General features: G+C 38.5%; 1 protein-coding gene across 4 annotated transcripts in view; it reads left to right on the forward strand.

Annotated features, from left to right (window-relative positions):
* Positions 1-26267, forward strand: part of ANAPC1 (anaphase promoting complex subunit 1) — a 122670-nt gene that overhangs the window by 39859 nt on the left and 56544 nt on the right. For all 4 annotated transcript variants that reach the window (XR_008391481.1, XR_008391480.1, XM_053664556.1 and 1 more), the window contains exons 18-28: positions 3548-3622; positions 4378-4646; positions 5918-6009; positions 7542-7690; positions 9605-9683; positions 10057-10093; positions 10187-10257; positions 12546-12724; positions 16660-16874; positions 20493-20611; positions 24227-24498. Coding sequence is in view for 2 of the 4 variants with exons in the window: in XM_053664556.1 (XP_053520531.1) it covers positions 3548-3622; positions 4378-4646; positions 5918-6009; positions 7542-7690; positions 9605-9683; positions 10057-10093; positions 10187-10257; positions 12546-12724; positions 16660-16874; positions 20493-20611; positions 24227-24498 (1557 nt within the window). In the remaining 2 variants the exon portion in view is untranslated. The remainder of the gene's footprint in view (positions 1-3547; positions 3623-4377; positions 4647-5917; positions 6010-7541; positions 7691-9604; positions 9684-10056; positions 10094-10186; positions 10258-12545; positions 12725-16659; positions 16875-20492; positions 20612-24226; positions 24499-26267) is intronic.

Here is a 26267-nt window from a genome sequence, read left to right on the forward strand (position 1 = left end):
TTGATTTTGGAGAGAGAGAGAAACAGAGAAAGAAACATCGATGTGAAAGAGTCATTGATCAATTGCCTCCTCTCCTGTACTGCAACTTAGGTATGTGCCTTGACTGGGAATCAAACCTGCAACCTTTTGGTGCATAGGATGATGCTTCAACCCACTCAGCCTCTGGCCAGGGCCTGACAAATTTATTTTAAATATCATTTATTTTTCTTCATTATGAAAGGGTACGTGCTTATTGAGGACAATTTTCAAAATGGAAGAATTCAGAAGAGGAAAACAGTACTGTACAGAGATGACCAGCCTAAACTTTTTTGGTATTTCATTTTAGAATATAATAGCAGTGAAAACTTCCCATAATTTAAAGAATTCTTCGGATAGAACTTCTAGTTTCATTATCCTCATAAAAGGATACCATGTGGTGTCACCATACGTAACCAACAACCAGTCCTCGAACATTGTTGAATACGGTTTTTTCCTTATGGGTAATTTGCAAATACTCTTTTACACACAGATTTATATATAGGTGCACATATATATACACTCACACATACACATATACATATATATAGTCCTTTCCCAAGATTCGAACCTTAAAAGAGGGATTATTAGGTCAAGTAACGTTCAGAAAGGGCCTTCCAATTGACATTCTCACTAGCATCATTTAAAAGTGCCCATTTAGCACATTGATGATTGGTGGTGTGGTGAACCTTTGTCAGCTTCGTGAGAAATTTCATCTTATTTCTGTGTAAACAAATGGGAATGGTTTTTCCCAATTCTCATTGGTCATTTATAGTTTTTATTTTTTGACTTGCATAACATGTCCTTGCCTCTGTTTCTCTCTCTTCTTAGCCCAGCAGCCAAAGTAATCCTGTCGGATAAAGTCAGGTTATGTCACTCCTGCATGGAACCCCCTGTGCCTCCCATCCTGCTCTGAGTAGAGGCCGGAGGCCTTCCCCCAGATAAGATAAGCTTAGGTCTTTTTCACATGTCACCTCAGTGCACACCGCCCCATCCATTCTCTGTAGAATTCTCATCTCCCCACACTTTATCCCCTTTACTTGTTTTATTTTTTTCTTACCACTAATTAAATGTAATATGCTGTATATTTTACTTTGTTTGTGTGTCTCTCCTTCTCTTATTGGCATGTCAGTTCTACGTAGGCATGTCATGTAGGCAGGGTTTTTTTAGTTTTTTGTCACGATCTCTAGGACCTCCCATGGGGCCTGGCTGGCTCAGATGCTCAGTGAACATTTGTGGAATAAATGCCCTTTCCATGTGGATGTAGCTTTAAGAGTTTGTGTAAGTTGTAGCGTATGAGAGAATTGCCCTCTGTGGTATTATTGAGAAAAATCAGTCCACTTCATCTTTTTGTAGTGTTTGTGTGTCACTGTCCTTTGGAACTTGTTGATGAATACAGATTGTTGTGCTCCGTTCTCCAACAGAGAACCTGTGGGCCCTCATGCTTCTCTGTTGTGGGAGGACTGAGCACCCACTGTGATTTCTTTCGTAGAGAAGGACATGGCTCTCTGACTTGTTTACTGCATGATAGTTCTAAAGGAGGGAACAAGGGAGTTGGTGTTGAGCCCAGGTTATTCATTTTATAAGAGGCCATAGTTCAACCCTTGCCGTGTTTCATCCTTACAGTCAGAGCTCAGGAAGGAACAGTCTTTATTATCAAATTGTGTTTTCGTGTACTTTGTCCAGCTTTAGCCTTTTTTCCTACTTACAGAATGGGGTGGATAGTAGGGAGTACAAAATTTCTGCCAATGACTTGTTATGTGATTTTTGGCATTTCTTTGCACTTTTCTTAATGCACCGATGTAGTAAATGAGAGCACTGGACCAGATGATGTTTCCCTCTGGTGTCCTTTAGGATGCTCGTGTTTTTGTTACATACAGAGCCCCTGCTGTGGGCCAGGCCCGGTGCCAGGCTTTCAGATACACGTTGGGCAGGACAGATAGTTCCTCTCATGGGATTGACTGTGTCGGGGGAAGGCAGGTAGATAAATATTTTACACACAGGTTATGACACAGGAGCATAGAACAGGGCTGGCTGACCTGAGAATTGGTGAAATAATGAAGGTAAAGCAGATCTGTATATGCCACAAAGGGGTGTATATATCAGACAGTTTCTGCTGTTCATTCCCATAATTTCAGGTGTTAGGACTCTGGGAACAATAGCAGGGACATTTCTCTCTGTGGGACTTAGACACTGTGTGTGCGTTTGTGCACTAATGTACAGGGTGGGGAACATTTATTCTTGTATTATTATTGAATGAATTATGAACAACGGTAAACCTACTTTTGCCCCATCCTGTATTTTGGCTAAATTTTTGGGTAAGATAACTATCATGGCATCTGTTGCTTTGATTTTAGTCTTTTTTGTTTTGTTTTGTTTTTTGATTATACTGTATGTGAGTTGGGCTGTGTTTTATTTGAACACTTCACAAGAAAGAATATGTTTTCTCTTGATCAGCTTTAAAAATTATTTTATTCAGTTTTGTATTTAAATGTTCAGCTTTTAAAATTACTTCTACCTACATTTAGTTTTTGTAGAGACATCAACTTTTAGGGATAGGATTAATTGAAATATATATATATGAAAGTTCTGTTGAGCATAAAAAGTAGTCATTGCTGTCTTTAGAGTTATGGTTGATGAGGTGGCAGTGAGAAGTAGCAGAGACGGGGCAAAGGTTATGCCAGAGGGAACCGAATAGGAGGGCACTCTCAGAAAATGGCTTTTATGTAACTGCATTAGTTAGGGCAGGCTAACTACCATACCAGGAAGTCCTCAAGAGATACAATGGCTCACACACAATAAAACTGTGTGTCTTGCTCATATGACAGTACTTAGCAGGTCAACAGGCCACACAGTTATTAGGGACCCAGGTTGATGGAGCAATGAGCCATCTCCAACTTGTGGGTTGACTCCATCTAGTCAGGTTCGAGGTGCAAGTTCATGGGTTGTGATGTCCAGGAAATGGGCCTGGACATGGCGGCCTGCACTTTCATCAGAGTCTCACTGTGTCAGGGCCACACCTAACTCTGAGGGTGGCAGGGATATGTAGCCTGGCTGTAGGGCCAAGAGGAGGAGGAGAGCACAGATTTTGAAAAGGAACTCCCTGTCTCTGCCATAGAATTGTTAGACTGTCCACTGTGGACAGACCCTAAATAAAATGTCTTCTTCATTCTGGCATGTGGCTGACATTGAGTTGATTTTTTTGAGACGTGGCATATTTGGTTATGGCTCGTGGTCCTTCTTCTAAAGGAGTGAAGATACACATCATCACAGAAATAGAGGAGGAAAGGGAACTCCCACTGAAGTGCCTATGAGCCCAGGCACTGTGCTTCACATACATGGTTTCACTTAATCTTCACAGTGATCCTAGAAGGAAAGTCTTTATTTGTACTATGTTTTGCCAGGCAAAAGGATGAGTTTTGGTCACTCAGTTTTCATGGTTGGTGGAACTAATTTCTGCATCTTTTCAGTTGGTCAGTCGATGCTGACAACTTTATATGATTTTGTCTTCTCTTTTGGGGTTATTTTCCAGTTTGACTTTGAAGGGTCACTTTCCCCAGTAATTGCACCCAAAAAAGCAAGGCCTTCTGAGACGGGATCTGATGACGTAAGTATTATTTCTTGCTGATATTAATTGACTTGTAGGTGCTTTTATGGGCCTCCCATTTCGGTGGTGTGTATGCTGATTTGTGTATGTAAGCATACCTCATTTTATTGCAATTCACTGACACTGTTTTTTCAGAATTGAAGTTTTGTGGCAACCCTTCCTCAAGCAAGACTGTTGGCACAGCACGATTCTTCTAACAGTGTGTCTTTGCGTCACATTTTGATAAATCTTGCAGTATTTCAAACCTTTTCATTATTATCACATTTGTTATGGTCATCCGTGATCGGTGATGTTTGATGTTACTATTGTAATTATTTTGGGGCACCACAAACTGCATTCATGGAAGATGGGGAACTCAGTTATAATGTTGTGTTTTGTCCTGACCCCTCTGCTGACTGGCCGTTCCCCATTCCTTGTGTCTCCCTTTCCGCGGGCCTCCCTTTTCCCTGAGACACAACTAATAACCTTACCACGGCCTCCACGTGAAAGGAGGAGGCACGCATCTGCCCCTGGTGAAGATGCCGTGAGGACTGTTGAAATGGCAACAGATGATTTAGGATATTGTGGAAATCACTTTAGCTCTTATTTTACTGCATTGTGATTTCTTTTCATATTCTTAGATCAATTTAATGTGAAAATGTAACTTGAATTGCTTTTTTAAAAACATCCAGAATACCTGGAACTTGAATTGCTTTTTTTTAATGATGAAATTACAAGGAGGCGTGATTTTAAAATTAATATCCTTTTCTTGGCAGGATTGGGAATATTTACTCAATTCAGACTACCATCAGAAGGTTGAATCTCACCTTTTGAATAGATCTTTATGTCTGAGTCCTTTGGAAGCTTCTCAGATGAAGGATGAAGACTTGTCACAGAATCTCAGTCTGGATTCTTCTACACTCCTCTTCCCTCACATACCTGCAATTTTTTTTGTTCTTCACCTTGTCTATGAGGAGCTTAAGTTGAATACTCTGATGGGGGAAGGAATTTGTTCTCTTGTTGACCTCCTCATTCAGTTGGCAAGGTAAATGCTGTCTGTAGAGTGGAAACTTCTAGAAGTACTTAGGTGACTCGATCTTAGCTGTGAATGTTATAGAGGAAACTTGTAAATAGATTTCTGAAATTGGTCTTCTTAAATCCCAGAGCATTTTTTATAAACCACAGAAGTATCTGAAGATACTGGCTGTGTAAGGGCCTGCGGGTCATGCTAAGGTTGCTAGTTTTGTCCCAAGATCAGTGAGAAGTGATGGAAGTGTGTTAAACGGTGGGGATATCCTGCTGAGCACTTCATGTTGACAGGATGGCCGGCTGCATATGGTGGAAGTTCTGTGACAATACTCCCCACATTCAAATAGCGCCACACTGCACAGCATCAGAGTTTAGCTGCATCAGTTGTCAGAAAACATAGGCATCTTGATCCCCATTTAGGGATGAGAACACCTGGTCGTGTGTTCCAGGAACACGAGTCTTGGCTAGCCGCTATCTCCCGTCTGTGCTGTGTTGTCACCGTCTTCGGTCATCTCTGTCTTCTGTGGATCTACACTCAGATTATTCTGATAATGCACTTTAACAGTCATTCAGGAGTCTGTGCTTGGCACTGGTTTCTAAACACACTTAGGCATTATTTACTCCTTTGTGATCCTTAATGATAAAGAGAGTTCAGTTGAATCAAAGTATGAAGTCTGAGTTAAGATTATAGCATATTTTCTAATTCCCTTGATCTTGCTTGAGATACTGAAATTGTTTTCTGAGACATAACAGTTTTAATTGATGGTCAGCTTCTCTCAGGAAAAATCTTACTATCATGAAAATTCTTTTGTCATGAAATTATTCCAAACTAATCATGGGCCTTCTAAAATAACATTTGTATAATGTTTCACATTTTCATAAGGTATTTTTCACAATTGAATCTTAAAACTTCACCATGGGTAAACCAGCGTTTCCCTGTTTTCTACAAGAAAATATTGAGGTTCTGGAGGTGGTTTACTGAAGATCACACAGCAAATAAGTAACAGGGTAAACTGGGCCACGGTGTTTTTACAGTAGTTTTACCCTAACAGAATGTGCCTAGCAGAAGGAGTTGGATTGCATTTATCATATTGGGAACTGGAAAGTCTAGAAAGAGAATAAAGAGACTCTAGATTTGATTATTGTTTTTCTAAGTGAGTTTCCAAATTGCAAAGTTGAACTGATGAATTCTAACTCTGGGGTGGGGCGAATGCTGTAATTCCTTTCTTATTTTTTCTATTTTGTTCTTATTGTTTTCTATTTTCTATTTTATTCTTATTGTTTTAGGGACTTGAAATTGGAGCCTTACTTAGATCATTACTACAGAGATTACCCAACACTTTTCAGAACTACTGGACAAGTGTGCACAATTGATCAAGGTAAGCATTTGTGTTAAGGAGTTTGTGAATGGTGTAGTGACATTTGCTTGTGTTTTTCTTACCACTAGTCTCTAAGTCAGGAGGCAGGGCCTTTCCACTGGGCAGATTTTAGTTTGTGCTTGATCTCTGGTTTGCAATAAGCCATAGCTTTCATAGTGTGTGGAGAAAATTATACCCACCCCTAAGGTTCTGAGTTGCAAAAGCTTAGAGAGCTTTCAGTGCTAAGGACGCTGTGTCCACGACCTGCACTTTGTCATCCAAGTGAATGATATTAAAATGTAGTTCCTTAGTTACACTGCCCACATTTCAAGAGCTCAGTAGCTGCTTGGGGCTAGTGGTTGCCATACTGGAACATGTTCATTACCACTGCCTGAGCTAAAGAGACTCAGGAGTGGGGCCCAGTTGTTAGAACACGGAGGAATCCTGGCTGTCTCTGCTGTTTTCTCACCTTTCAAGTTTGGGTAGAAAATTTTGGTTAGATTCTTTATATGCCTTGAGCACAAAAATACACTCTCTTTCCATCCAGTATGGGATAAAATAGTAACTATTTAAATTCTACATAGTATAATATAGTCAGCTTGTTTACTGTGGCAGAAAATATGGAACATTTGGGGAAATTTAGAAAATGTTATTCTGCTCAGTATTATGAAAGGGGGATCCCAAAAACCTCAGAAATTATTTATAAAGAATTGAGTGTTTATTCTTACATGTTTAAACTTTAGTCACTTTCAGAGTACTCTTCATTTGATGCAACACCTCTCGAGATGTTTTTTACATTGCTCAAAATAGTTTTTGAACTTACTGATTTTGAGGTCTTTTAGTGCTTCTGCTGTTCTTGGGCTTTTGTTTCACCTCTTCCACATCAGAAAACCATTTTCCTTTGAGGACTTTCAGTCAGTGAAACAAAAAAAAAAGCTGCTCTTGCCCTGGCTGGTGTAGCTCAGTGGTTTGAGCGCAGGCCCGTGGGCCCGCGGGTCTGCAAACCAGAGGATCGCTGGTTGGATTCCCAGTCAGAGCACATGCCTGGGTTGCAGGCCAGTTCCCAGCAGGGGACCTACGAGAGGCAACCATACACTGATATTTTTCTCCCTCTCTCCTTCCCTTTCCCTCTAAAGATAAATAAATAAAATCTTTAAAAAATAGAAATGGATATTTAAAAAAAGTCACTCTTGGGTGAATAGGGAGGTTGGGGTATGAGGGTTAAAAACTGCTGAGTACTCAGTGTGGTGTGGGCAGGTGCACCTATAAATCACCCATCATAAAATGGGCAAATGAATTGAAAGAGTTTTCAGACAAATTCTGTTTAGCTGAATGCAGCCTTTCACTACAATACCAGCTGGTACAATGATACAGATGCGTTCCTAGAACACTAGCCTTCCGTGGGAAACCTGTACTACAAGGGACCTGCTCTCCAGAAGATAATTCCAGTGTTTTTGGGGTCCCCCTCGTATCTGTCAACACATTTTTTGTTTAGAATACAACAACATTGTTTTAATGTATTCTTGTATGTCTATAAACATCGAATTTTGAAGGTCAAACAGGGTTTATGCATCATCCATCATTTTTTACCTCTGAGCCACCAAGCATCTACCAGTGGGTGAGTTCTTGTCTGAAGGGTGAAGGGACGCCACCCTATCCTTACCTCCCTGGCATCTGCGAGAGAAGCCGACTTGTAGTTTTGGTAGGTACTCATAGTGTTGCCTAACTTGTTTGTTTTTCTCTTTTTAAAAAAAAATATGATTTAAAAATTATCATACAGTAAAATGAACTTTAAAAAAATTTGTGTGCAGTTCTGTGAATTCCAACAAACATAGATATGTAATCACCACCATAGCTAGGTTACGGAACAGACCTCCCTCCTTCCCGGCTGAAATTCCCTGACGCTTTTGAGGTTCATGCACGTGTTCCTTGTATCAGCAGTTGTGAATACAGCTGCAATAAACATTGAAGTCCAGCTTTTTGTGTGAACATAAGTTTTCATTTCTCTAGGGTAAATACCCAGAGGTGGGATTGATGGTCATATAGTAAGTACATATTTGGTTTTTTAAGAAACTGGACTGTCTTTCAGAGCGACTGTACCATTTGACCTTCCCCCATCGGTGTGGGAGCGTTTCAGCTTCCCTGCATTTTTGTCAGTGTTTGATACTCTCATGATTTTTAATTTTTGCCATTCTGCTAAAATGTGTAGTGATACCTTTTTTGTTTTTAATTTGCATTTTCTTAGAAACTGGTGCTATTTTGAGTCTTCTAGATTTGTCAGATTGTGGATTGCAAATATTTTCTCCTGGTTTGTAGCTTGTCATGTTTCATCATTCTCTTAATGTTTATCTTGCAGAGCAAAAATGGTTAATTTTGAGGAAGCCAATTTATCCAGTTTTTTCTTTTATGGATAGTGTTTTTGGTGCTGTGTCTAAGAATTCACTATTTAACTTTAGAATACAAAGATTTTTCTCCCTGTTTCCTGGTAGAAGCTTTACAGTCTATGATCCATTTTGTTAATCGTTGATGAGATGTGAGGTTTAGGTTGAGGTTCTTACTCAGTTTGGATGTGTCCAAATCTTTTAGCACCATTTGTGGAAAAGATTATTGTTTCTTTTATAGTTTCGTCGAAAATACGTTATTTTCACTGTTTTTTCAGTATGTGACTCAGTAACATTAAATACATTCATTGTATTCAGAGCAGCTTAATCCCAGAAGTTTTTCATTCCTTGCAGCTTGGATGGAGGCATTTAAGTGAACCCACCAAATACACTGGTTTGGCCCTGTGGCATGGACCCAGTGTATGTCTAGCCAAAAGCGGAGCCAGAGGAGTATAGAAATGCCAGAGTTCTTCAACCTCCAACTCAAGTTGTATTAGTCAACAACTTACAGATGCTTGTGTTGTAACTTTCCATTGTTAAATATGATGTCGCCTAGATTCAGGAATATATCATGTGATATACTCGTATTGGTTTGGAATGCAGAGTTTTAAGGTCCCCCAGCTTTGCACTGAAATTTCAGTAAAATCATGCTACTTCTTTCTTTCAAAAAAAAAAAGGCGGCTGCAGGTACAGATCTGGGAGATGGAAGCAGGTATTTGAATGAGAAACTTAAAGGCTGAAGTGGAAGAACCTTAGGGTTGGAGGGTCAGAGGATCAGGGTTTACTTAACCAGAAACGACCCGGAAATGTCCATTAGTTCATGAGTACATAGACAAAGTTGGTACATCTGTATAATGGAATACTGCTTAGCAGTAGAAAGAAACAAACTCCTAAGAGATGTGGTCAATGTGATGGTTCTCAAAGGCACACTCATGAAGTAGGACACAGAAGACCACACATTTGTGGTTCCATTTACATGGCACTGTAGAAGAGGCCAACTACAGGGAGAGGACACAGATGAGTCGCCTCCGGTGCTTGTGTAGGAGGAGCAGCTGGACCACAAAGGGCAGGGGGACCTCTTTGGGGAGAGGGAAGTATTCTGCATCATGATTGCAATAGTGGCTATACAGCTGTGCAGCATTTGTGAAAATGCAGAGTGTGCACCTAGATGGATGAACTTTCCTATGTGTAGTGATACCTTAGTCATTAAAAAATGTTAAAATTCTCCTATGCAGAGTATCGCGCTCTATATTCTTGGTGATGAAAGCTCTGTTTTTGATGAATCCTCACGCTACTTATCAAGAATAACTCCAGGTAAGTCAGTGTATTGTTAGACTTCCCAAATAAAATTTAATGAATGCTGATACAAAAATTGAAATTTAAAAATTAAGAATTTCCTAAGTGTTTGCCTAGAGACCACATCTTGCCTCATTTTAGAAATTGCAACTTATACTATTCTGGTCTAAGTCTGCAACTGATTGTCAAACACCAGGATGATTTAAAATTGTATTTTCGTTGTGCCTAAGAAGGATTACTTTAGCTCCAGAGAAGTACTTTCCAGCCTGCTTATTTTATTATTTTCTAGGAGTTGTTAACAAAATTTTATTTCAAGATTCCTTTTGCATGTTATGTATTTTTTTTAACCAGGAAGACTATCAAAATAAAGTTTCATTTTTTTACTTTGTAGCCCCCCCAAAGTCACAAGCAGATCAAGAGGAAAACAGGTGACTTTTATTCAGATTGTGCTTTTATATTAAAAATATAAAACAGTTATGTGTCACTCTTCTGTTTAATAACTGAGTTTTGTTTTTTTACAGGTTTAGTTTTAGTCATTCTACATCGGTCTCTAATCTAGCTGAAAAATTAGTTGTCTGGATGGCCAGTGTAGGTAAGGTCTACTTACTTTCTGTGTGTCACTGAAATGCTTTCCCTGGACCCTCCTCCCCAAGCCAGCGTCCGCAGAGCTAGCTAGACCTGGGAGGCATGGGGAGAAAGGTCTCATTCTGTGAGAGGGTCCCAGTTTCCCTGACAGTCTCACAACTTTCATATGACATCAGCAGTACCTGCTCTTTATCTCTCAGCCTCATGATGGAGAGCACCAGTCACTGCATACCAAACCTGAAGCCATTGTCATACTCAGACATCAGAAAGGACTAGTTCTGGCAAAACCTGAAAGTAATTATACAAACATTGCAGGTGTGCTTTGGAAGGGAAGAGGCCAGGGATTTTAGGCACCGAAATGAAGATTCATGGGTACAGCAGGGAAAAGAGTTTTCTCTTCTTTAATCCTAACCTTGTGCTCCTAGGTTTCAACTAAGTCAAGTACTAAGGAAATTTTTCACAAAAATATATTTTAAAAAATCAAATTACTGATACGAACATATAAAAAATGAGGATGTTTCTATGCTAGGAAATAATGCTCTAAATATTACAGGATATTTCTGAATCCTTTTTTTAAATTTTATTTATTTGTTTTTTAGATTTTACTTATCTCTCTTTAGGAGGGAAGAGAAGGAGAGAGAGGGAGAGAAATATCAATGTATGGTTGTTTCTCGTGTGTCCCCTGCTGGGGAACTGGCCTGCAACCCAGGCCTGTGCCCTGACTGGGAATTGAACCGCAGTCCTTTGCTTCGCAGGCCTGTGCTCAGTCCACGGAGCTACACCAGCCAGGGCCTATTTCTGAATTCTTAAAGACTGTTCTAAATGACTTAGTTTTTCATTATTCTTTCTTATATGCCCCCTTGAAAATTATGATAGCTGTCATTAATATCACAGGATACCTATGCTGAAAAAATATTGGATGAGTTCTATTTATATATTTAATAAAAGTATTATTTTCATATAAGGAAACATTTTTGCCTTTAATAATTAACTTTCTATATTAATAACATACAATTAATAAAATTGAGAAATTATTTCAGGGAAAATAAAATTTTAATTAACATGCAGATTTGAAAAATTTTGCATACATATGAAAGAATGTATGAAATGTTTAGAGAATAACCATAAAGTGAATATGGATGTACTGGCCCCCACTATCAGAAATAGAACACCGCCAGTGTGGTCAGGTCCGTGTGTAATTACTCCTGGTGGTGTCCTCCCTCACCGCCCTACCTCAATTTTGTATTCTTTTTTTCTTTTTTTTTTGTAGTTTTATCATGTTTATATATTGCTTAGTATTTTATATTTTCTAAAAAATTTTTTTATTTACTGATTTTTTTTTGAGAGAGAGACACACACACACACACACATACACAGGCATGTTGATTTGATGTTCCACTTATTTATGCATTCCTAGGTTGATTTTTGTATGTAACCTGACCTGAGATTGAACCACAACCTTGGTTTATCAGGACAGTGCTCTAACCAACTGAGCTACCTGGCTAGTGCCCCTGTTTTATGTTTTTGAACTTTATGTAAATGGACATAAATATGTTTCTGCTATCTTATTTTCGCTGCATGTTATTGTTTAAAGATTCATTCATGTTGATTCATGTAGCAGTAGGTCATTTGTTTTCATTGCTAGATACTTCATTATTTGAATATATCAAAACTTACTTATCCACAGAATGATAGCAGTGGGGCCGTTTCCTCCCTTTCGTTTTTTGTCACAGTGAAACAGTATTTCTAATGAGTATTTCAATGCCCGTGTCCTTGTGCTGATGTGCACAAGTTTCTGTGTGGCTATAGTTGTACACTGGCCCATCTGTACATGCCAGTGTTTTCCAGTGTGGTTGTCTGGTATGTACCACTGTCAACTGTGGTCAAGAATCACTGTGGCTCTGAATGGTTGCCAACACTTGGTATTGACTGACTTTAATATTTTTCTGTCAAGCAAGTGTGAGCTTCTATTTTCCAATGGTTTTAGTTACCCTGATTACTTATTGGGTAGACCATCTTTTCATACATTTATTGACTGTTTTCATCTGATGGAATGCTTAAGTCATTTGTAGTTTTCCTATTATATTGGTTTTCTTTTTCTTAAGGTTTTAAAAAATTTTATGAAGAGACCTCTTCTACTAATCCCTGAATGTCAAAAACATTAGCCTGGTAATGGAGTAAATAAAATTAATTTTTTTCTCATTTGTCAGGATAGATGTTTGCTAAGTAGTCAGGGAGTAACCAGGAGAGTGGAAAGTCTAAATTAAAAATGTTCTCCCTTCCTTTTACCATCAGGTTTCACTTTAAGAGACTTGGAAACTCTTCCCTTTGGAATTGCTCTTCCCATCAGAGATGCAATCTATCATTGTCGCGAGCAGCCTGCTGCAGACTGGCCAGAGGCTGTGTGTCTCTTGATTGGACGTCAGGACCTATCCAAGCAGGCCTGTGAAGGGAACTTACCCAAAGGGAAATCTGTGAGTGTCAGCAGAAAGTTCAAGGTTCAGTTTAAGCATTAGTAACATCAAAGGAGCAGTGCTCTACAGTTCTCTTAGGTCTTTCTGCAAGTGTATATATCACATTTGTCTTCTTTTAAAATATATTTTATTGATTATGCTATTACAGTTGTCCTATTCCCCACTTCATTCCCCTCCACCCTGCACACCCATCCCCCACCCTCCCCCCTTTAGTTTATATCCATGTGTCACAAGTTCTTTAGATTCTATATTTCCCATACTATTCTTGCCCTCCCCCTGTCTATTTCTACCTACTGTCTATGCTACTTATTTTCTGTACCTTCTCCCCCCTTCTCTTCCGACTCCCCCGTTGCTAACCCTCCATGCAATCTCCATTTCTGTGGTTCCGCTCCTGATCTAGCTGTCCTCTTAGTTTGCTTTTGTTTTAGGTGTGGTTGTTAATAACTGTGAGTTTGCTGTCCTTTCACTGTTCATATTTTTTATCTCCTTTTCCTTAGATAATTCCCTTTAATATTTCATATAATAAGGGCTTGGTGATGATGAACTCCTTGCATTTGATCTTATCCGAGAAGCACTTTATCTGCCCTTCCATTCTAAATGAAAGCTTTGCTGGATAGAGCAATCTTGGTTGTAGGTCTTTGGATTTCATGACTTGGAATACTTCTTTACAGCCCCTTCTTGCCTGTAAGGTCTCTTTTGAGAAATCTGCTGACAGTCTGATGGGAACCCCTTTGTAGGTGACTGTCCCCTTATCTCTTGCTGCTTCTAGGATTCTCTCCTTCATTGTAATCTTGGCTAATGTAATGATGATGTGCCTTGGTGTGTTCCTTCTTAGGTCCAACTTCTTTGGGACTCTGAGCTTCCTGGATTTCCTGGAAGTCTATTTCCTTTGCCAGATTGGGGAAGTTCTCCTTTATTATTTGTTCAGATAAGCTTTCCACTTGTCGCTCTTTCTCTTCCTCTTCTGGTACCCCTATAATTCGGATGTTGGAATGTTTAAAGATGTCCTGGAGGTTCCTAAGCCTCTCCTCATTTTTTTGAATTCTTGTTTCTTCATTCTTTTCGGTTTGGTCGTTTTTTTCTTCCTTCTGGTCCACTCTATTGATTTGAGTCCCAGTTTTCTTTCCATCACTATTGGTTTCCTGTGCATTTCCCTTCATTTCAGTTAGTTTAGCCTTGATTTGTTCCTCTAATTTGTGACTAAAATCAAGCAGTTCTGTGAGCATCCTGATCACCAGTGTTTTGAACTGTGCATCTGAACTGTTGGCTATTTCTTGGTCGCTTAGAATTATTTGCTCTGGGGCTTTGAGCTGTTGTTATTGAGCCATAATGTTTTGGTCTGTTTGCCCCTGTTACGTATGAGGGGTGGAGCCTTAGGTGTTTACCAGGGCGGGGCAACCCAGGTTGCTGGGTGTGATGCTGTATGTGGGGGTGGGGTCAGAGAGGGGTAATGGTGGTCCCCTCTGCTGCTTCCTGCAAGCCACTGAGGCCTGCGCAGTCTGTCTCACTGCTCACTCCTTCACTTGGTTTATCTGCGCACGAATGTGACCGGGGCCATCCAGCCGCCCCGCGCCCTCACTGGGTCAACCTGTTGCTACCCCACACCTGGGATCTGCCAACCGCCACCTGTGCGCCTAGGTCCATTGGGCCGCTTTTTTCTGCCCTACTCCACTCTGCCAGCCACTGGCTCCGCCTCTTACCAGTCTGGCTGAATGGTTCATTGTTGTCGGACTTCCGTGCAGTTCAATTTTTTGTGTTTTGGTTGTGTTTTTGTTACTAAAACTTTGTTATCTTTAAACTTTGTTGTGCAAGGAGCAAATGTTTCCACCTATGCCTCCATCTTGGCTGGCAGTCCTCACATTTGTCTTTTTTATATTGTGTGCCAGATGGCATTTATAAATGGAAAAATGTTATTAATTATAAATCAAACCTGAGAACAGGAGATTTTTGAATGTTTCCTCTGGTCTGGACCTGTTTTCACCTTGAGTCAGGACAAGTGCTAATCAGTAGGGCAGCTATCAAGGCTGATTCCCTATTTGTACCATTATTGGTAATTTACTTTGTCATATATGGGAAAATGTAGAGCACCTAGATCCTGAATTTGAATAGGTAATACATAACTATTTTCTTTTTCACACATTTCTTGAGTTTAACCTTTTAAATAGGTATAACTATATCTGTTTAATCATATAAAACTGAAGACCCAGGAAAAGAACCTTTTGTGGAGGGGGAAGGGGCACTAAGGTTACCCCTTCTGAACACTGCCCTGTATCAGTCTTCAAGTCTGTTTTTTAAAGAATGGGTTTTAAGAACCCACAAGTAGAAAGTGAACTGCATTATTATCCTCCATTTATTTCTTTTAAACTCAGCCTCTTTTAAAACTTAAAAACCGAACTTTAAAAACTTCTTCTAGACCTTGAGTTAACTTTCAGAACACAAATGGTCCTGCTGCATTGCCGTGAGCATCAAGGACGTTTCAGGGACAATAATTCCACTCCTGGTGACTGCATATTTGGCGTGTCTCTCACTCGCCTTTGATCCAACAGATGATAGTCAACACACTGTAACTATTTGTAGTCCACATCAGGTCTTAGCCACTGATGCTTCAGAACCTATGTCAAAATTTACTCCTGATTAGTGTTGCCGCCTGGATCTGTGACAGAAGCAGTTTCCGTGGGGCTCCAGCCTCCAGCAGGATCCCACCAGATAGTGCTTCTCAGTCTGCACTTAACAAAATAACTCTTAGTTGACATTTTTATTTTAACAGAAAACCAGTTTTTTTGGTTAATAATATGGCTATCCTTTCCTTGACCAAGTAAGTTTTAGCCTTTAGCCCCCTTTCACTTACTGGAGTGAGAGCAATGTCACATCACTAGCAAGTGTCATCATCAGCACCGAATGCTGTTGGTGACTGTCCCTTGTGTTTAGCTGTCACTTTAAGTCTGTCTGAATCCAGTTTGTTCAGTTACTTGAGGCTGCATTTTATGAGTCATCTAGATTCAATTCGTCAGCTCTTTAGGTCTGTATTTTATAACTAACTCATCCATTAGAATATAGTTCTCTTAAAAAATTGGGCATTTATAGGAATTGTGATGAATTTTTATGAACTAAATAAAAATGATTATTTACCATATCTGCCATTATTTTTTCATGTTAATGTTGTCTTTATGTTAAATGTTGCAAAACCTCTAGCATTTCAACTAGGAGTTAATCCTGTGTTTAAAAGAGTGTAAAATGTTACTGAGAAAGGACCCGTCGTTCGTACCCATGCTGAAGTCTGAATTTCGAATGGGAGGGCTCACATTAAAGAACATGCTGAGCTTATGAGGAAGGAATGATAATCAAGGGACAAATGTTTTTCATTTGTTTTGCTACATTTAATCCCTTTCCTTTTAAGAAATTTTTATTTGGAACATATTTGTAAACAAAAGTGAAAACTAGCCATGATCCATTGTATTTAATTAATAAAGTACTAAAGGAAGAAAGTATTGCTCAGCTTTTCCCAATCCTTACTATATACCTCTCATATATTTATTTTCTACTTATATTAGTCAAAGGTAGCATTTAAATCATTATGGGTTTTAAGTAATAATAGGGGGCTTATATTCCTTCTATAGTAATTTGTTTTCTTTTCAAGATATTTAGGATATAGTTAGATTTTTACAATTTATTTAGACTCTTTCAAGGGAATCCTCCTCCTGACTCTTGTCTTAAATTTAAACTTTTTCTCTTAGCTCAATCAGAATTTTCCAAGTGGATATCTAATGGTACTGTAAAAGAGAGGTCTAGGTTAGAGTCTTGGTACATATTGGGAATCCAGGCCAGCCTGCTTCCTCTGTGTCCATAGTCATGCTCGTCATCCTGGACATCCTCGAGTTCCGTCCGTGCGTGTTGGCTGGTTTGTAAGTTTCATTACAATCAAGTCTTTTACTCAGGTGCTCTCATCAGATGTTCCTTCAGGAACAGAGACTGAGGAGGAGGATGATGGCATGAACGACATGAATCAGGAAGTTATGTCACTCATATGGAATGAAGATTTAAGGGTGCAGGATGTGCGGAGGCTGCTTCAAAGTGCGCATCCCGTCCGTGTCAACGTCGTGCAGTACCCTGAGCTCAGCGACCATGAGTTCATTGAGGAAAAGGAAAACAGGTAATGGAAAGCATGGCTTATACCTCTCTTCAGAGTTGTTGTTTTTTTAATGCTAAAACCCGAAAAAGATACTTTGAAGTTAAAAGTGCCATGTATTTTTAATTTTTATCCAAACTTAATCTATACATTTTCAAAATATGTGTAGACCCTCCTCCTGAAATACAACTGTCTGATATTTTTAACAGGTGAATCTAAAATCATTTTGCTCTTAGTTGCTTTAAGAATTTACAAAGGATCCCTGGCTGGTGTGGCTCAGTGGATTGAGTGCTGGCCTGCAAACGCAAAGGTCACTGGTTCGATTCCCAGTCAGGGCACATGCCTGGATTGTGGGCCAGGTCCCCAGGTGGGGACATGTGAGAGGCAATAGATCAATATGTCTCTCGCATATTGATGTTTCTCCCCCTTTCTCCCTTCCTCCTCTCTAAAAATATATAAATACAATCTTAAAGAATTTACATAGGAAAATGTTGAACTCATCCTTATGTTTCTTGATCAGGAAAATATTTTGAATGCTTTTCGTATTGTTTCAGTGTAGTTTAAAGTTACACCAGTATTTTTTTTTCTTGCTCCCATTAGAAACTCTAATAATGATAGGTAATAACTGTATAAGCCTTCTCTCTAACACTTATGTCCCTCACTATGTCACTCATACTGATTTGTACCTTGATAAATTGTAGGATTCAGTAGTAATCAATATCACATGGCTGAAATTCCCGAGTTGTTGCTTTGGGACAATTCAGCTTAATTTTTTTCAGTTACAGTTAATATTCAATATTATATGAGTTTCAGATGCATAGCAGAGTGGTTATACATCTACATAATTTATGAGGTAATCCCCCCAATAATTCCAGCACCCACCTGGCACCATACATCGTTTTTACAATATTATTGACTATTTTCCCTATTCCCTGTGCTGTACTTTATATCCCTGTGGCCATTTCGTAACTACCAGTTTGCGCTGCTTAATCCTTTCACCCTCTTCACCCAGTTCCCAATTCCCTGTCCGTTTGGCAACACCATCAGTTGGTTTTCTGCATCTGTGAGTCTGTCTGTGAACTTTGTTCTTTAGATTTCACATGTAAGTGAAATTATATGGTAGTTGTCTTTCTCTCTAGCTGGCTTATTTCACTTAGCATCATACCCTTTAGGTCCGTCCATGTTGCAAATGGCAAGATTTTATTTATTTATTTATTTATTTAAGATTTTATTTATTCATTTTTAGAGAGAGGGAGAGAAACATCAATGTGTGGTTGCCTCTCATGTGCCCCCTACTGCAGCCCAGGCATGTACCTTGACTGGGAATCAAACTGGTGACCCTTTGGTTTGCAGGCTGGCGCTCAGTGCACTGAGCCACACCAGCCAGGGTGAATTTTTTTTTTTATGGCTGAGTAATATTTCATTGTGTATAAGTGCCACATCCTCTTTATCCAATCATCTGTTAATACACACTTGAGTTACCTCTACATCTTAGCTATTATAAATAATGCTGCAGTGAACATAGGGATACCAATATATTTTCGAATTAGTGTTTTAGATTTCTTTGGCTATAAGTCCAGATGTGGAATTGCTAGGTCATGAGGTAGGTCTATTTTTAATTTTTTGAGGAACCTTCACACCATTTCCCATAGTGGCTACACCAGCCTGCATTCCTACCAACATTTTGCAGATACTTGTTTGTTAATTTATTGATGATAGCCATTCTGACAGCTATGAAGTGATACTTCATTGTGGTTTTAATTTGCATTTCTCTGATGATTAGTGACATTGAGCATCTTTTCATATTTCTATTGGCCATCTGTATGTCCTCTTTCAAGAAGTGTCTAATCAGGTCCTCTGCCCATTTTTTAATTGGATTGTTCTTTACTGGTGTGGTATGGGTTCTTTATAAATTTTGGATATTAACCCCTCATCAGATGTATCATTGATGAATTTTTTCTTTCATTCAGTAGGTTATCTTTTTGTTTTGTTGGCAGTTCAATTTAGATTTAAAAATTCTCTAGTCTTTTTATCTGCCTGGTCTCTATTACCTGTCATCATCTCTGCTAGTCTTTTCTGCTTTTTTTACTTCCTGTGGTACTTAACTGCTTCTAGGGAAGGACCATCCACATTTAGCCTCTGGCTATGGAAGGTCTAAGTCAGTCATACTCCTCCTGTCTGTTTCCTTCCCCTGTGGTCCCAAGTATGAGTCACTATAAATGAGGAGATGGAGTGACAGAGAAGTTGTATGAGAGCCTGGCCAGTGTCTGTGGGTGACTTTGGATAAATTACTTAAGCTCTTGCTGTCTCAGTTACCGCCTCTGTAAGAACAGGCATGATTGTAGCATTGGTATCTCACAAGGTGGTTCTGTGTATCAGGTGAGTTATTTCTACATAATGGTGGGCATACTGACCAGTACATGGCAGAGCTCAATGTAGTCAGTCATTTGAATAGAGTTAATTCTGTGATGCTGGTTTTATTTTTACCTTTTACTCTCAGAAATCAGAATAGGTCTTTCAGTCAGCAGGTGCTATGATTTTAATTGGCAGTATTTTTTTCTTTCCTAGTACCTCATGACATAGTGATACATATTAAAATCAAAGGCATTATAAGTGGAAGGGATACAGTATTATTGTTTTCATTATGGTATGTGGGTTATGTGTAAGATTTCTGCCAAAAACTGTTACGGGGTTTGCCTCCTTGCTTTGACTGTCCATATTCTAAATTAACGTGAGGCAGTGTTTCCAAAGAATCTTACAACAGCAAAATTTTCCCCACCAGTGAACTAGAAAAGCAGCTCTGAGTGTGCAGTTAGGGAGAAAGCAGCTCTGAGTGTGCAGTTAGGGAGAAAGCGTGCTTGCAAATAGCTTTGTCTGCAGAGGCAGTGTTAGCCTCTAAAGGGATGTTTCTGTGTCTTCAGATACAACTTGTGTTAAGTGTTTCCTGGTTATAATGCCCCTACTTTCACAATTTGTTTGATTTAGTTTTCTTTTAAATGTGATTTATTTTAACATAGAAACAAGTAGCCCATAGGAGCCATTTTAACCTTGAACATGACTGATACGTAGTGATATCCATCCTGTAAATCCTAGCTGTCATATATAGGAAAATCATTCTGTGTTTTCCCTGGCAGTGCTATGAAATCCACTGACCTTTAGTGTAGGAACTGCCTTTCCTTCCTTGTGTGGAGGCCATGAAGGTGGTACTTCTGAGTCTCTTTTGGCAGAAAGGGTGTGAGGAGGACCCCAGGTGTATTAAGGGCAGCTATACTGAAAGTAACACAATGAGGAAACCCAAAGTATATTTTCCTATGAGAGAGTTAGCAACAGTTAGAACAGAATTTCAGGTTTCTCTTTTTGGATGCCTGGGAGAATTGGCTTGGTTTATGGACCAGCTGGTTTTCATTTAAAGCAAATATAAAACAAAAGAAAGGAAATGGGTCTCCCCTTAGGGTTTATAAGGAGGGGTGAGAGTATTAGAGAATGACTGTGCTTGGATGATTCAGCCACATCTTGGCATGGATTTCCTGGATGTGACTTCATCTTACGCAGCATACCCTCTTTTGAAATACTTGCGCAGAGATTGCAATTCAATTTTTTTGTTTAAAAGTTTTTCATATCTTGTTTTAATTTTAATTATAGATTGCTGCAGTTGTGCCAACGAACTATGGCCCTTCCAGTAGGACGAGGGATGTTTACCTTGTTTTCATACCATCCCGTTCCAACGGAACCATTGCCTATTCCTAAGTTGAATTTGACTGGTATGTTCAAGTCTGGGCTCAGTGATCAAGGAAATGAAATGCTGTCTTTGTCCCCAGTGATTTTGCTGTTGTTTAATACTTGCTGTAGTGCTTATCGCTGCACAAGTAGCAAATCAGACTAAACATCGAGGGAAGTAGAATGTAGTCCATTACTAATTTTTGCTTTAAATGAGACTATTTTCAGATGTAGAAAGGCACTTGAGAAAGTTTAGATATTATTGATGATGGTAAGATCTTAAAATATTGTATGTAAAAATATTTAGTCTTAAAATGTCTTTTGTCTTATTATGAATGTATGATCCTTATACAAAAATGAGAAGATATACTTACTTAACTAGTCCCACTAGTGTTGAAATTTTGGTGTATAAGTTCCTGAATTTTATTTCTCTACTTTATAATTTTATATTTGTTTAATTATCAGAAAATTTAAATCCATTTTAGAAACTGTTATAAAAATTTACTATATAGTGATCATCTGTCCATATCTTTCATATCTATGTATATAATTATGTATATGTATGTATGGAGGTATTGTATACATGTGTTTTTAATCAACATCTTTACTTGTTCTAGAGTATTTTACTTAATGGAATATAATTCATATAAACAGCCTGGTATTGTGAATTATTGTTTCTTGCTATGATAAATATATTTGGGGAGTGTATTTCTTCTCATTTAGGATAATTGCTTAGAAGTAGAACTCTTAGGACAGCAAGATTTTAAGGCTCTGATGCAGCAGATTATCAAATTGCCTTTCTGATTGGATGCATGAGCTTTTACTTCCACCAGATAGAGATTGCTCCTTTTCCAGTATTGTTGATGATGGGTTTTATAGTGCCCGTTCACCTGATACTAGTTTGAATGTGTTCTGTGGGTGACAATCATGTACAGCCAAATTATGGGAAGTCTGTAAAGTGTAGCGCATGTGGTTTGATGAGACCTGTACAAAATATATGTATATTTCAAGTTGCATAATTTAAAAAATTCAGGGTCTTCGATTTGTAAAGAGCTGTGCTTTCAGCAATGTGTGAAAAGTGTGAACAGCTGAGTGAAGAGCCCCCTCCCATCTCCAGTATCACACCTAGTCTGGAGTCCTCATCTCAGTCTGGAGTCCTCACACTGCTTTAGTCACTACCACTGGTGACTCTCACTGTGAACAGCCATTGAATCTTGATGGAGGGCATGGGATATAGGTGTTTATTAGTCTCGGAACTGTTTGAAGGTTTTCGTAAAAAAGGCTTGGATTAGAAGAGGATCCCACGAGAAATTGGCAAATGTTAAAATGTATTAAATGTGGTTGTCAATGCTGTGCTTGGGTGCTATGCACGAATTATTGTCTTTTAAAAGAACATTTAGTGAAATTTGCATGATTAAAAATGTGTTTATAAGCCCTGGCTGGTGTAGCTCAGTGGATTGAGCACGGGCCTGCAAATCGAAGGATCGTGGTTCGATTCCCAGTTAGGGCACATGCCTGGTTGCAGGCCAGTTCCCTACAGGCCAGTTCCCAGCAGGGGACGCACAAAAGGCAACCATACATTGATGTTTCTCTCCCTCTCTCCTGCCCTTCCCCTCTAAAGATAAATAAATAAAATCTTAAAATAAAATGTTAAGAAAATGTGTTTATGAATTTAATCCAAAATTTTACTCTTGCAGTCATTCTGGTAGGTACCCTCTAAGAAACAGCTCTCTTGATTTAATAATATTAATTTAGAAAAAAATATTTTCTTAGTCTCTTAACTCTCCCACTGATAGGCCTGTTGTACATTTTGTATGTTGTTGTTCTTATTGAAGAATATATTCAATTCTTATTATTTTACCCTTTCCCTATCATTGATTTTGTATAGATATTATGTGTTATATATATGATGAGTTGCTGCTTTGCAAGGTTTACATGTTTTTTCATTGTTTATCTCTGTGCCTTTTTGAGAAAGTCAGAGTATAACTGATGACCCTGTTACCCAGTGTAGTGCTGCCAACAGCAGCGTTTGAACCAGATCTTAGGTAAAAAAGCAAAGGGTAAAGCCCTACATTTTACTTTGTGCTTGTGTCTGTGTGTGTCTGCGTGTGTGTTTATGTACCCCAAGTAAGACATTGTGCATCTGTGTAAATTTTTCTTACACAACTTTCAGAAATGCTTTAAAACTTTATTTTCAAACATCTAGTGAATTGTGTGATTTTTAATGCAGTTTTTAGCATATTTATTTTATATATTCATGACTTGAGCCAGCGTAGAATATTAAAAATATAAAAAATCAGTATATGCTTACACAGATAGATCAAAACCAGACTCAGGGAATTCAAAGAGAACATACCATTTAGTTTACATTGCTCTTAAATAAATTGACCACAGAATTATTAAATTTAATGAGTACTCTTATGGTACACTGGGTAACTCAAGTCTATAAAATGATGCTTTTTATAGCACTGTCTATGAATGAATTTGGTGTTAACAATAGTATATAATTATCATTATATATGTGTGTGTGGGGGTATATATATATATATATATATATACCCCCACACACACATACACAGAGACATATAAGTGAAAGAGCAGATTTAAAAGGTATTTATCTCTTTTTATTTTTTACTTATTTTTTAATAGTTTATTTTTTACTGTATTTTTTCCTTACCATTTATCCCCCTTATACCTTCTTCCACTTCCACACATCCCCTTTCCCCTTGCAGTCACCATACTGTTGTCCGTGTCCATGAGGTCTTTTTTCTTTTTTGCTTGATCCCTTTATCCCTGAACTCCAACCCAGAGCTCCCAACCTGTTCTCCATCTGTGAGTCTGTCTCTCTTTTCCTTGTTAGTTTAGTTTGTTCATTAGATGCCACATGTGAATGAGATCATATGGTATTTGTCTTTCTCTGACTGGCTTATTTCATTTAGCATAATGTTCTCCAGGTCCATCCACACTGTTGCAAAGGGTAAAATTTTCTTCCTTTTTACAGCCTACTAGTATTCCATTATATAAATGTACCATAGCTGTTTTATCCATTCATCTACTGATTGGCACTTGGGCTGCTTCCAAATCTTGGCTCTTTTCCCTCAATGTCTTGAGAAAAACATGGTGTGGCATATTTAAAATTAACATTAGTGTCACTAAACCTCATGTTGGAATTTATTGTTAACATAGTTTAACAGTAGTTAACTGTTAAACATAATTTAACTACTGTGACAGTAGTCTTAATTTTATTTTTTAATAAGCTTTCTGCTGTTTGAAAGAAGGATTTTAAAACCATGGACACCCTCATTAGATCTCCAGAGCCCCATGCATTTTAGCAAAAAAAGGAGGAATTATTTTAAGCAATTAAGGCTTTCCACTTGCATCAAGTTTGATTCACATGCATGACAGTTTCAGGACTCATAGTTACTTAATATAATTAAGGGTTTTGAATGTAGAGAAAGCAATCTCTGTTCTCAAAAATCTAAATTTAACAACTTTGGTTTTGTAAATTTCTTTATTCTTTTTTGCAAGTCTTTAACATTTTTTTTATTGTTGTTCAAGTACAGTTGTCTCAGCAAACTGACAGTAACCAGGGGGGAGGGGTGTTTTGGTGATTTTGTAAATTTCCATTCTCTCAGTTTTACATTGGTTTGCATTAATAGGGCGTGCTCCTCCTCGGAACACAACAGTAGACCTTAACAGTGGGAACATTGACGTGCCTCCCAACATGACAAGCTGGGCCAGTTTTCATAACGGTGTGGCTGCTGGCCTGAAGATAGCTCCGGCTTCTCAGATCGACTCGGCCTGGATTGTTTACAATAAACCCAAGCATGCCGAGTTAGCCAATGAGTATGCTGGCTTCCTCATGGCCCTTGGCCTGAATGGGCACCTCACCAAGCTGGCCACTCTCAACATCCATGACTACTTGACTAAGGTGAGGACTTGTGCTCCCAGCTCCTGGGATTGTGCCTCACCTGGGCTGTTGCAATGCTCCTAATTGTTCTGTTTGCTCCTCTTTCTTTGTTCTTATGCCTCTAAATCCATTCTTGTAGCAGGCACAATAGTCTTTCTAAAGTGTAAGTTGAAATGTGTCACTTACCTGGTCGAAACTGTGTAATGAATGGTCTTCCATTGCTCTGAATGTTCATTTAGGAGCCTAAGTGATCCAACACACTTCTCCAACCTTACTTTGTACCAGTTTTCCACTTGCTCCCCATGCCCCAAATGGGACTGGCCATTTTAGCCTCTTGCATAAACTGTTTCTTTTAGCCTTAAACTCTTCCATTTTTATGCCATAAAAATTCACCTGTTATAGTATTCAATTTACTGGTTTTTAGTGTGTCCACAGATTTGTGCGTCGTTATCACTGATAACATTAGAACATTTTCACCACATTGTAAATGAACGTCATACCCAGTAGCAGTCACTCTCTGTTCCTCTCTCCCACCAGTCCCTGGCAACCACTGATCTGCTTTCTGTCTCTATGGATAATCTGCTGATTCTGGACCTTTCATATGAATGGAATCATCTAATGTGCAGTCTTTAATGACTGGCTTCTTTCTTTTAGCAGAATATTTTCAACATTCAACCATATTATTTTTTGTACCAAGCATTTCATTTTGCTTTACAGCTGAATAGAAACTATTTTATGGATATACTGTATTTTATTTATGCATTCATTAGTTGATGGGTATTTAGGTTATTTCTACTTTTTGGCTATTATGAATAATGCTGCTGTAAACATGGCACATGTTTTTGAGTGGGCTTATATTTTCATTTTTCTTGGGTATATTGCTAGAAGTGGAATTGTTGCATGATATGATAACTCTTTGTTGAAATTTTTGTGGAACCACTGAACAGTTTTTCAGAGTGGCTGCACCATTTTACAATTGCACCAGTAGTGCCTAGGAGTTCTAGTTTCTCCATGTTCTTGCCAGTATCTGTTTTTTAAATTATAGTCATCCTAGTAGGTGTGAAATAACATCTTATTGTGGTTTTGCTTTGCATTCCCCTGCTGGTTAATGATGTTGAACATCATTTTGTGTGCTGATAGGCTATGTTTTCTTTGGAGAAATGTCTTTTCAGATTCTTTGCTTAATTTTTAACTGGGTTATCTTACTGAGTTGTATTCTGTATATATTCTGGATAGTAGTCCATTAACAGGTAAAAGATTTGTAAATTTTTCTCATCCAGTTTTTTTTCACTTTCTGATGCCATCTTTGAAAGACATAAGTTCTTAATTTTGATGAAGGCTACTTCATTGATTTTTTCTTTTTTTGTATTTTTAAAGTACATTTCCTTGATTATGCTATTACAGTTATCCCATTTTTTTCCCTCTCTTTATTCCTCTCTGGCCTGTATCCCCCTTCCCACAGCATTCCTCCCCCACCCTTAGTTCATGTCCATGGGTTGTTTATATAAGTGCTTTGGCTACTCCATTTCCTATACTGTTTTTAACTTCCCCCTGTCTGTTTTGTACCTACCATTTATGCTTCTTATTCCCTGTACCTTTTCCCCCATTCTCTCCCTCCCCCTTCCCACAGATAACCCTCCATATGATCTCCATTTCTCTGGTTCTGTTCCTGTTGTAATTGTTTGGTTGGTCTGTTTTGATTTTCAGATTCAGTTGTTGATAGTTGTGAGTTTGTTGTCATTTTACTATTCATATTTTTGATCATCTTTTTCTTAGATAAGTCCCTATAA

This window comes from Artibeus jamaicensis, unplaced genomic scaffold, assembly GCF_021234435.1.
Source record: "Artibeus jamaicensis isolate MK-2021 breed Jamaican fruit bat unplaced genomic scaffold, CSHL_Jam_final contig_384, whole genome shotgun sequence".
Lineage (NCBI taxonomy): Eukaryota > Metazoa > Chordata > Mammalia > Chiroptera > Phyllostomidae > Artibeus > Artibeus jamaicensis.